The sequence below is a fragment of the Rhinichthys klamathensis genome, unplaced genomic scaffold, assembly GCF_029890125.1.
Source record: "Rhinichthys klamathensis goyatoka isolate OS25496 unplaced genomic scaffold, OSU_Roscu_1.1 h1tg001149l_1, whole genome shotgun sequence".
Taxonomy (NCBI): domain Eukaryota; kingdom Metazoa; phylum Chordata; class Actinopteri; order Cypriniformes; family Leuciscidae; genus Rhinichthys; species Rhinichthys klamathensis.
The window spans coordinates 26982-40294 of record NW_026607365.1 but is presented as its reverse complement, the minus strand read 5'-3'; the positions used below and the strand labels follow the sequence as shown (position 1 = coordinate 40294).

The following is a 13313-nucleotide window of genomic DNA, read 5'->3' as shown; positions in this document are numbered from 1 at the left end:
ATGCGTAATGAAGTGTAATGAGCTGGGAAAAAAAATACTGACAGCACTCTCTTTTCATACAGATTGCATAAACTGAGAATATTTGTTTTTTTATATAAATTATTACTTCATTTAAAAGAAGAGAATTTAAGCTTCATAAAGAAAAACCTCTCGTGCCTGTGTGACAAGTAATCGCGGAGTTACAGTTAATCTTAGGACGCGTTTCAGAATGGACTTCACTGACAGAGAGAACGCAGAACTCGCATCATGTTTGTTTTTCTTTATTTGGTGAAAAGCACAACACTTTGTTTTTATTGTGAGTATCCACAAAAAAAATAGAAACTTAACAGGATCTAATGATGTACAACACTTATATGTAAGATCAAAACCAACCGAGTATTTTGAATCTCTTTTACACTGATAAGAAAAAAAGCGAGACAATCGCGCCGGCGCGATAGCCGACCCCAGGGGGTTAAAATGCCCAACTCTACAGCAGAAAAAACATGTTTACAGCCTGGTGCAAAAAGTGGTTTTGGTCTATATAGCTAACCTGACTTCGTCATACTCATATTCTAGTCAGAATGTGAGTCTGATACTGCTCCATAGGGCTTTGATTGTGAGGCTTGTCTTAACCGAATCAGGAAAAACAAACAAACTCTGCACTCAATTGGATAGACCTACAACCAATCAGAGCAACGCAGTAAGTCAGCTACATAGTTGCATAGGATAGTTTCAACAGAACTCAACTGCACGCACGCTGGAAGTAGTAGTAAAATAATGAGTGTTGCTTCTTTTACTTGGTCCTCCATGAGTGCGACCAAAGGAGATACCACAACGAACACAGGGCTTTCATTGCGTCCCATCTTCTTAGCGACCATCGGAGCCAGCTGATAAAATACACTTTTGCCTAATCCCGTGGGAAGGACGGCAAACACATCTTTCCGATCGACAAATGCCTTGATTGCAGTTCTCTGTTCGTCTTTTAAAATGAATGCGCTGTCGATTTCTTCTACAACAGACACGATAGCGGGATCTCTACATCTCAGTTCTCCAGCGGCAGTCATCTCTGAGGGAAACCAGTTCAACCCAAGCGCTCTTTGATAACGTGAGGATTACGTAACTGCAGATCATCTGTCCATCATCGTATAAAGCCCGCCCTGGCAATTTGATTGGACCAACTAATTCTGAACCGGTCATAATTACTCCTCAATGGATCGAGTCCAGACCGAACTTCCCGACCAAAAAATGTTGTGGGCGGGGTTCGGGCTGGCATCCAGGCTACTATATTGCTAATTTTGCCCTTCGACTGTGAGGTGGTGAATTTTTTTTATAACTCATCCGTTTAAATTATATTAAGCCTTAAAGTTCTACATAATTAAGGGTGTGGCCACTTGAGTGACAGGTGGATTGCCGCTGATGTCACTACTAGCCGTTTGTCTGCTAGCGTTACGTCACCTCAGCTAATTCGCCTCGCTGCACATTTTCGTTTATCTGGGAGTGATCAAGATTGCAACGGCCGGCTCCGCCCACTTTAGGCTTCAGAAATGCTCTTCAGAAACATTCAGGTGACGTCAAAGACCTTATTGTTTTACAGTCTATGGTCTCTAGTGTGGGAGAGCGTGAGTGTGTGTGTGTGGTGTCACTCACCCCCAGCAGGTTTCGGGGTGCGTACCCCTCTCTGTTGCCCATGCGCACCCACCACCACTCGGTCTCGTCCTCGTCCTCCCTGCGGCTCACACTCATGCTGTCGCCCTCTCTGAAGCACAGCTCGTCCTCTTCCTCGCTCTCGTAGTCCCACAGGCCGTACACCACGCCTCGGTTCATGATGCCCATCTTCTCCTGCACACCTGTGAACACACGAGAACACAGCGGTCAAACACACACACACACACCGGTCAAACACACACACCACTGGGGACGCTTGAGTTGAGTTTATAAGTGTCATATATAATGCTGGAGCTATTACAAGCAACAAACAAAAGATTAGCCTACATGTAATCTTTGTAATCAAGCTGGATTTGATGGGTTTTGTCAGACCCTGAGTTGTGCTGGTTTTGTGGTACGGGTTATTATAGAGTCAGAGCGGTCTCCAAAATCCAAAAGAAAACGGCACAGACTAAAAGATTTTAATGCATGACCAAAACTTCATGAAACATTTGTTGCACGCCTGCCATTCAATAATCTTTGTGCTTTGTTACTTTTAATATGAAGCACTTGATAAAATAGTGTTGTCTCTGAGCCACATGTTACTTGCAGAAAATCAATAAAAACAAGAGATTCAAACAATAAGACTAGCTGTGTATATAACAATGATTCGTTTTTTGTCGATGAATGTATCCAAACAGTTGCTCACCTGCCTAATAAAACACATAATATATTAAAAGAGTCTTTTGTGTTTCCATGGTTTCTGCGGAAGTGAATTTGGAATTCGAGGTTAAAGTGTCGTTGAGAGGTGAGGCAATGCCATGGCCCGTTACACTAGTTAAACCTGCTGATTTCTCTGGATTTAAACTAGGGATGGCGAAAACTAAAAATTCTCTTGACCGACCCTCATTAGCCGGTTGAAACCGGTTAAGTGATTAGTTTAAAATATGCTACGCTATTTGAAATAACAGCCATTTCGAGCCGCGCCTGCAAATTCGCAACTCTGTCGCATCTTTCTGCCGCTCTGCCTCCCGCTCACACACACACTATAATAGTCTCTGAGCGCTGTTTGTCACACCAGCTAGCATAGATGACATGGTAGGTTGGCTTTGGCTACCTTTCTCACCCGAAGAGGCTTGCGGGTGTTGTGTTTTCAGGTGATACATCATAGATGATGTGCTACTACTGTATTTAAGCACTGTATCACCCAAGTTGCAACTTACATCTGTGTCATTTTTGTGACATCGTTGTTTAACATTTTATTTTTATTGTAAAGGGCGATCGACTTAGTCTTTGCACGTTCTTGGTATTTCCGCCTACGTCCCGCTTGACCTTTCACCCTGATTGCGTAATATGTGTCGCATCACAGCTAGTGCAAGACCAGCATTAGTGGTTAAAGTATATAAATGTTTATTTTGTTATAAATGTCCGCTGGTTTGTCTAGATCAGACTCTTATTCTTCGGCTGGATCGTGTTGAGACTTTGAAGCTGCACTGAAACTCACATCTGGACCTTCGACCCGTTGGACCCCATTGAAGACACTATATGGAGATTAATACTGGAGTGTGTTCCTCAAAAACCTTAATTTCTTTTCCACTGAAGAAAGAAAGTCATGAACATCTTGGAGGACGTGGAGGAGAGTAAATCATTAGGAAGTTTTAATTCTGAAATGAACTACTCCTGTAAGTTCACTGTAGGGTTGGGTACCGAAACTCTGTGCCAATAGGGAACCGGTTCCGACGTAAACGGTAGTAACCAGACCGAATAAGAACGACAATTTCGGTGCCTGATTTCGGTGCCTGACTTAATTAGGCACACACACACACGCACAGTCTCTCTTCTGTCTCGCATGCGCGCTCTTGCTCGCAAGGTTTGGCTGCATTTCACGTGTAAAATTACGCGTCAGAACGCCCTCTGGGTGGGCCGATAGTCTGAATCCATATAGAATCAAGCCAATTCATTGGCTGATGGCGCGGGCGAGGAGCTTGGCAGCGTCTCGTTCCCTATTGAGAGAACATAGGTTACACCAGTAACCAGAGATGTTCTCTTTCATAGGTTCACTCAACGCTGCGTAGCTAAGAAGCAGTGGATTTGTATTTGTAGGCTGCTGTATCACGTGCCGTTTGAACTGACGCGCTACAGCGATCTGTCACATTTCAAAGAGCCAAAACGTTATTTATTGTGTGAATCTCGTAAAAATATTGACAGAATCTGACAGCTGTGGATTTGTTCCATATCAAAAGTAACCTTGTCTGTCGGTGTCAGTGTCCTCTTTGTCCGCGATTTTTCTCTGCGTGAGAAAATGGATGTGTGGCGTGAGAGCATGTGAAAAGGGTCAATTGTCTCTCACGGGTCAAAAGTCTCTCACGGTCAATGCGTGAGAGTTGGCAGCTCTGCCTGCTAGTAACCTCTATTAATCTCCAGTATTATTACATTGTTTGATACAATATTGTTTTATTTGATATTATGTAAATGTGAATTTTTATTTTATATTGGTTTTATTATTATTTATTTATATTGTTTAAAGATTTAAGTTAATATTGTGTCCAGTTTGGCCCTGTAAATAAAAGGGTATTATTTTTTGATAAAGTGTGTGCGGTTTCGTTTTCTTAAGTACCGTTTCAAGAACCGTTTAGGCACCAGAACCGTTTAAAAAATACCTAGTAGGTACTGGTATCGGATAAAACCCAACCGATACCCAACCCTAGTCCACTGTAAATGATCCCATGATTGGTGCACGTGTACCTGCAGTGCCTGTGTGTGTGTGTGTGTGTGTGTGTGTGTGTGTAACGCACCGTAGAGGAACTGCGAGCACTGTGTGTATCCCTCCTCCATCTCCTCACACTTGTCCGCTGCCGTCTGCATGTCGCTGTAGGTCATGGCGAACACAGCAGCCCCAGACTCCACCAGGAACTTACACACCGACACGTTATTACAGGAGGCCGCGCAGTGCAGGGGAGTCCTGGAACACACACACACACAGGGTTATGGCTGGAACACTCTCTCTCACACACACAGGGTTACGGCTGGAACACACACTCTCTCTCTCACACACACACACAGGGTTACTGCTGGAACACACTCTCTCTCACACACACACACACACACACACACACACACACACAGAGAGACACAAACAGGGTTACGGCTGGAACACACTCTCTCACTCACTCGCACACTCACTCTATTTCACTCTCTCTCACTCTCACACACACACACTCACACACTCACACACTCACACACTCTCTCACACTCTCTCACACTCTCTCACACTCTCACACTCTCTCACACTCTCTCACACTCTCTCTCACACACTCTCACACACTCTCACACACTCTCACACACACACTCTCACACTGACTGACACTGACTGACACTGACTGACACTGACTGACACTGACTGACACTGACACTCACACTCACTCTCACACTGACACTCACAATTTTTAATTTCAAAATTAGCTTTATTAGCATGACTGTGTAACACAATGTTGCCAAAGCATATTAAATATAAATAATAAAACAAACAGTAAACATGTATGTATAAATCATGTCATATGTAGCATTGTAAATATATAGATAAATAAACACAATCTATCTTAATAAATAGATAAATAAATACATTTTATCACTCTGGAGAATTAGCTCTCTCTGGCGTTGTGAATAACTAGCACATATTTAGCCGCTAGTGCAGCTGTATTAACATCTTCTCCGAGTAAGAAGGACATTTTGACAGTGTCACTCAGTTCATAGAATGACGGGATCAAGGCTTCAAATTTGGGCAGAAAAGTGTCTCTTATACTGGTATATTTAGAGCAGAAAAGCAGAAAGTGTTCCTCATCCTCTATGTGCTGTAGATCACAGTGTCTACAGATCCTCTGCTCTCTCTCTGTCCATTTGGAGAGGATTTGTCTGTCTTTAAAATGTTTAATAAATAGATAACTGGCCAATTTAGTGGTTCGATTGAGGGTCGAGTAACATTGGAGTTTTTTCTGGAGGTCAAAATGAGCTTTTAGTGATTGATCATGAGTGTCTTTTAGATGTGTGTGTATTTCTTTAACAGTAGTTGTGGGGCTGTAGCTGTGGTCAGTGGGGGGTGTAGTCTGATGGACGAGTTGAAGAGCGAGTGTGTTTAGAGGATGAGGTTCTGCTGAGCTTTCATTGGCGAGGAGGGCTTTATATTGGACTGACTCTGGATCAGACTGATGGAGGTGATGCCAGAACTGAACACATCTCTTCTGGATCTCGATGTTCAGCGGGTACAGGCCTAGCTCAGCCCTGCAGGCGGCAGTGGATGTGTTTCGGTGAACCCCTAAAATATTTTTGGCAATTTCCAAGTGTAATTTTTCTACTGGTGTTTTATCCCAATTTGTAAAATTTTGTACTGGTCCCCAAATTTCACATCCATATAAAATAATTGGTTTTATTATTGAATTATATAATTTGATCCAGGTTTTAATGGGTAATTTTAAAGTGCCCGCATCGTGATTTTATTGCATAAAAAGCTCTCCGAGCCTTTTCACTGAGTGTTTTAACAGCCAGACCGAAGCGTCCCGAAGCGCTGATGTCGATGCCCAGATAGCTATAGCTCGTGCTCACACACACACACACACACACACACACACACACACACACACACACAGAGAGATAGCTATAGCTCGTGCTTTGCTGCAGGACCTGGTCTTTATACAGGAACTGGTGTTTGTGTTCCTGAGATCTGGCCTTCTTCTGGAACACCATGACTCTGGTTTTGTCCAGATTGACTGTCAGGGCCCAGTCGTGACAGTATTGTTCCAGCAGGGACAGGCTCTGCTGAAGGCCCTCTGGTGTGCGGGACAGCAGGACCAGATCATCCGCGTACAGCAGACATCTGACCTCTGACCCCTGGCCTGTGTGTGGTGTAGAGTGAGGCCGGGCACAGTGGAGCTCACCAGCGCTGACGCCAGATCATTGATATAGATGTTGAATAGAGTCGGGCTCAGACTGCAGCCCTGCCTCACTCCACGGCCCTACTGGAAGAACCCGGTTCTGTGGTTCCTGATTTTCACCGCACTTTTGCTGTTGCTGTATAGAGATTTTATTAAATCAAACGTTTTTCCGCCAATGCCAATTTTTAGGATTTTGTACAGTAGACCATCATGCCAAATTGAATCGAATGCTTTTTTAAAGTCTACAAAACATGCAAATATTTTCCTTTGTTTGCCCTTGATGTTTTCGTTGATGAGAGTGTGGAGGGAATAGATGTGGTCGGACGTGCAGTGTTTTGGTAGAAAGCCAATCTGTGCTTTATTTAAGATGTTGTGTGATGAGATGTGTGAGACAATGCGTCTGTTTATGATCCTGCAGAACAGTTTTCCTAAAGCACTGCCCACACTGATGCCGCGATAATTATTGGGGTCGAATCGATCTCCTTTCTTGAATATGGGTGTGATGAGTCCTTCAGACCAGCTCTCAGGGAAGCTTCCGGACCACAAAACCAGATTAAATAGTTTGGCTAGAGTTTGAATCATGCTGGGACTGCTGAGTTTACGCACCCTCACTCACCCTCACCCTCTCACATAGGGCTGGGCGATATGGCCCAAAAAATGTATCACGATATTTTTTTTTATATCAGTCGATATCGATAATTATCACGATAAATGTCAAATCTTTATTTCTTTCAAGTTTAAAGGCAGATTTTTGCTCCTAAGTGAAAGTTGTATAAACCAGAGCGTTGTGGTTTTAAAAATCTGAGGTAGAACATTCAAACATTTGTCATTTTTCCTTAACAAAATAAATATCTGAAAAGAAAAATATTTCTTCAGTACAGTTTGCAGTGCAGGCTGCAATATTCAAATGACATGTTTTGTCTCGAAATGCATATTTGACAGTGAGTTGACAGTAAATCTACATCCTAACTCAAGCTAATGCTGCTATGTTAAATTTATGTTCATTAACAAAAACAGTAACATCTGTTTTTTTAATTTTAAGGACCACATTTTTATTTGGTAAAATGTAATATTCTGACTGTTTGAATTTAATTAAAATTAACCATTGGTCATCCAGTATCATGCATTTAGATCATGATAACCACAGATAAAGCCAGGTACAGCCTATAGCACCTCACTATCATGGCAAAATGTAACTTTATGGTTTCTATGGTATTTGTTTGAAAAACAGTAGCCTAACAGTTAAATACATTATTAAATACTGTAATTATATTCCATTAGTCATTTTATACATTGTCTACATTAATAATATTATACAATTCAATATGTATATCCCACATCTCATGGTGCAGTTAATATTACTAGGCTAACGTTACAGTATCAATTCAGATTCTGACTGTTTCGCTGCGCAGTGTTTCTCCTGTTTGTCAGCGGTGTTTCATCTGCCTTTAAACTGATTTAAACTGGACATTTGTGTTCTTCGCTGAACTTAAGCGCTTCTCACTGGATCTCGTGAGCGAGACGACCAGAGTAAACGCGTCTGCTCTAGTGAGCTCGCGCTGCGCTGCCGTTTGGACTTTGAGCCGAGCGGATAAACGGTCCGTGTGGCGCGCGGTTCAAATGAGTTTCGTTCCGTTCCGCTTTTCGCGCATACACATTATGGAACATTTATCGACCTCTTGATATCGTTTTATCGAGAAAAATTATATCGCGATAATTATCGTTTTATCGCCCAGCCCTACTCTCACTCTCACACTCACTCTCACACTCACTCTCACACTCACTCTCACACTCACTCTCACACTCACTCTCACTCTCACACTCACTCTCACACTCACTCTCACACTCACTCTCACACTCACTCTCACACTCACTCTCACTCTCACTCTCACTCTCACACTCACTCTCACACTCACTCTCACACTCACTCTCACACTCACTCTCACACTCACTCTCACACTCACTCTCACACTCACACTCACTCTCACACTCACTCTCTCACACTCACAGGCGGCCTGCTTTGAACACTCTAATTTTTTCAAAGTAAACGCTTCGGGCCCCGAGGACCGGACACCCAGTTAAGGGCATCCGGGGGGCGCCGTGAGGCAGGCGTCCGGGACAGGCGGTGGCTCGCCTCGCGGAGGACCGCCGGCCCGCTCCCGAGATCCAACTACGAGCTTTTTAACTGCAGTGACTTTAGTATACGCTATTGGAGCTGGAATTACCGCGGCTGCTGGCACCAGACTTGCCCTCCAATGGGTCCTCGCCCATGGGTTTAGGATACGCTCATTCCAATTACAGGGCCTCGAAAGAGCGCCTGCTGCCTTCACTCTCACACTCACACTCACTCTCACTCTCACACTCACTCTCACTCTCACACTCACACTCACTCTCACACTCACACTCACTCTCACACTCACTCTCACACTCACACTCACTCTCACTCTCACACTCACTCTCTCACACTCACTCTCTCACACTCACTCTCTCACACTCACTCTCTCACACTCACTCTCTCACACTCACTCTCTCACACTCACAGGCGGCCTGCTTTGAACACTCTAATTTTTTCAAAGTAAACGCTTCGGGCCCCGAGGACCGGACACCCAGTTAAGGGCATCCGGGGGGCGCCGTGAGGCAGGCGTCCGGGACAGGCGGTGGCTCGCCTCGCGGCGGACCGCCGGCCCGCTCCCGAGATCCAACTACGAGCTTTTTAACTGCAGTCACTTTAGTATACGCTATTGGAGCTGGAATTACCGCGGCTGCTGGCACCAGACTTGCCCTCCAATGGGTCCTCGCCCATAGGTTTAAAATACGCTCATTCCAATTTCAGGGCCTCGAAAGAGCGCCTGCTGCCTTCACTCTCACACTCACTCACACTCACACTCTCACACTCACACTCTCACTCTCACACTCTCACTCTCACACTCTCACTCTCACACTCTCACTCTCACACTCACTCTCACACTCACTCTCACACTCACTCTCACACTCACTCTCACACTCACTCTCACACTCACTCTCACTCTCACACTCACTCTCACTCTCACACTCACTCTCACTCTCACACTCACTCTCACACTCACACTCACTCTCACTCTCACACTCACTCTCACTCTCACACTCACTCTCACACTCACTCTCACACTCACTCTCACACTCACTCTCACACTCACTCTCACACTCACTCTCACACTCACTCTCTCTCACACTCACACTCACACACACACTCTCACCACTCCACACTCTCACACTCACACTCACTCACACTCTCACTCACACTCTCACTCTCACACTCTCACTCACCTCACACTCACTCCTCACACTCTCACCTCACCTCTCACTCACTCATCACACTCACTCCTCACACTCATCTCTCACACTCACCTCTCACTCACACTCACTCACACTCACACTCTCACACTCAGCCTCACATCTCACACTCAGCCTCACATCTCACACTCAGCCTCACATCTCACACTCACCTCTCACACTCACCTCTCACACTCACCTCTCACACTCACCTCTCACACTCACCTCTCACACTCACCTCTCACACTCACCTCTCACACTCACCTCTCACACTCACCTCTCACACTCACCTCTCACACTCACTCTCACACTCACTCTCACACTCACTCTCACACTCACTCTCACACTCACTCTCACACTCACTCTCACACTCACACTCACTCTCACACTCACACTCACTCTCACTCTCACTCTCACACTCACTCTCACACTCACACTCACTCTCACACTCACTCTCACACTCACTCTCACACTCACTCTCACACTCACTCACTCTCACTCTCACACTCTCACCTCTCACTCACCCTATCTCACACTCTCACTCTCCTCTCACACTCACTCACTTTCACACTCACTCTCACCCTATCTCACACTCACACTCACCCTCACCCTATCTCACACTCACACTCTCCTCTCACACTCACTTTCACACTCACTCACTCTCACCACTCACACTCACCCTCACTCACTCAAACACTCACCTCTCACACTCACACTCACCTCTCACCTCTCACCTCTCACCTCTCACACTCACCTCTCACACTCACCTCTCACACTCACCTCTCACACTCACCTCTCACACTCACCTCTCACACTCACCTCTCACACTCACCTCTCACACTCACTCAATCTCACACTCACTCAATCTCACACTCACTCTCACTCACCTCTCACACTCACTCACTCTCACCCTCACTCTCACACCTCTCACCCTCACTCTCACTCTCTCTTGCTGGAATATTGCTGGAACACACATACACACACACACACTTGCTCACTGCACTCGTAGTGTGATATTTATAAAATATAGGGTATGCGTGCACCCTGGGTGTGTGTGAGATATATACTCAATGTCAGATTGCACATCGGTAAAACAACAATCAGGATATTATCGCAGACGATATGTGTGAGTGTGTGAAGCGTGTCTCACCATCCGTCGCTGTCCGCCGCGTTCACACTGACTCCGTACTGAACCAGGAACCTCACGATCTCGGTGTGACCGGCGCACACAGCGTTGTGGAGCGCAGTGATGCCCTCGTCGTTCGGCTGACTCGGGTCCTCCACCTGATGGGGCAACACACACAACAAGATTCTCTCTGTTATATTACTGTCAGGTTCTGTCACTACGGCAACCCTCTACAATACGAGTAAATCACTCGCATAGGCGACTAAATGATGTCTCTCATTAGCCATTGGCTGATAACCTCTCTGTGTCGCTGCCAGGTGAGCTTGCTATTTCAAGACACTGTTAAACTGGAGATGGACCAGATGGTTGGCATGGTTACCGGCGGCCCACTCCAGCGAGCAGCATACGGACATGAACGAACACATGTTCAGACGCTACGACCTCCTTCATGCTAATCAACGTCTGTTTATAAAGGTTTACATTCGTGTTATCATAACAGGGCCGTCTAGGTTACAGTCCTTACAGTTAATGGTGTTAGTTTGACAACATGCAGTTCATGCGTCTACAGTCTGTTTCTGATGTGAATCACAACAAATAATCATAATATATCTTTATTGATTTAATAATCCTTTAGCTGTTTCAGCTGTTTAGCTGTGAAAATCCAGCTTTTAATGTTGTTTATGTGTCTATGTGGTGTGTTTAATACGCTTTAAGACACACCATGAGTAAATTCATAAGTCGACAGCATTACATCTTCAGGTTTAAAGTGTGAAATGTAACTTTCCTCGTGTATGATGCGCTGCACCAGATCCAACTCTCCCTCCAGAGACGAGTCCAGTAAGAGAGCCAGAGGATTGAAGTGCACTCTCATGCTGTGCTCGATGCGCTCCGATCCGGCCTTACGCAGGTTCGTCCTCTTCCCCTGCACACACAACACACACACACATCTCACACATCTTACTCTTCCCCTGCACACTCAACACACACGTCTCACACTGACCCTGGACACACAACACACACGTCTCACACTGACCCTGGACACACAACACACACGTCTCACACTGACCCTGGACACACAACACACACTGACCCTGGACACACACACATCTCACACTGACCCTGGACACACAACACACACGTCTCACACTGACCCTGGACACACACACACACACACACACACACACACACACACACACACACACACACACACACACTGAGCCTGGACACACAACACACACAACACACACTTACCCTGAACACACACATCTCACACTTCCCCTGGGCACACAACACACACTTACCCTGGACACACAACACACACATCTCACACTTGCACTCATGCATTTCACAGACGCTTTCATCCCACGTGACATGCATTGCATTCGAGGTACGGAAGTTATACAGGAAAGGCTGCAGCTCAAACACAAGGGGCTGACCCCTGATATGATTTAATTTCCAATTGAACTGAATCGAGATTAGAATTGAATCCCACTGCAAACCAGTGAATCGAACTCTTTGTAATTGAATTGAAATATGTGTCAACATCGTGTGTTCGCTTGACGGGACTTACGGGTGGAAAGCGAACCTGTCCGGTGACCTCCGGTGGCTTCATGCTGAAGGTGTCTTCTGGAGGCTCCTGCTCGGCCCCGCTGGGATAGGGAGGAGGAGGATACGGAGGGAAGTCTTCAATGGGGCTCTCAGCAGGAGGAGGAGGAGGCGGAGGAGGAGGGCTGGCCGGCTGAGGAGGTGGAGGGGAGATCGCAGCGTGGGGTTTTTGGGCCGGAGGTGGAGGGGGGATCTCAGCGTGGGGTTGTGGAGCCGGGTGTGGAGGCGGTGGCGGAGGAGGAGGAGGAGGGACGTTCTCTGCTTCGGTTTCTGCCGGTTTTGGCCCCTGGAGTGACGCTCCCGCAGCTCCTGCCGTCGTCTCCTTCTCCTCGTCTCCCACAGGACTCGCTGTGGTCTCCATCGCGGCCAGAGTGGTCTTCTGGTACAGGAGCTTCTGAATGTTGGGGCCGCCGGGGCCCTCGGGCTCCGTGATGGAGCTGCGCTTCTTCAGGGGTCTCGGCGCGTTGTAGAGTCTCTTGCGGAGAGCCTCCAGGTCCACGTCGCTCTGGTGGCGGTAGGGGTTCGAGATGAAGGGCAGGAGCTTAGTGGGACTGAGGGGTCTGGGAGTGCGCTCGGGCTCCTGGGTTTCGGGAGCAGGACTGTGGTCCTTCTCGGCCTCGGGGACACTGGGCGGGTCCAGGTACGGGTTCTCAGGGAGCTGGTTTTGAGACGGCTGGCCTGTGGACGTCACTGGCTTCCCGTAAACTACATGGACAGGA

The 13313-nt window shown here is 46.4% G+C and overlaps 1 protein-coding gene across 1 annotated transcript in view; it reads right to left on the bottom strand.

The window, feature by feature from the left end:
- Positions 1–13313, bottom strand: part of tp53bp2a (tumor protein p53 binding protein, 2a) — a 43470-nt gene that overhangs the window by 9483 nt on the left and 20674 nt on the right. Inside the window, exons 12-16 of the mRNA XM_056244912.1 lie at positions 12560–13299; positions 11776–11911; positions 11014–11149; positions 4419–4585; positions 1627–1826 (exon numbers count right to left, since the gene is read on the bottom strand). Coding sequence (XP_056100887.1) covers positions 1627–1826; positions 4419–4585; positions 11014–11149; positions 11776–11911; positions 12560–13299 — 1379 coding nt within the window. The remainder of the gene's footprint in view (positions 1–1626; positions 1827–4418; positions 4586–11013; positions 11150–11775; positions 11912–12559; positions 13300–13313) is intronic.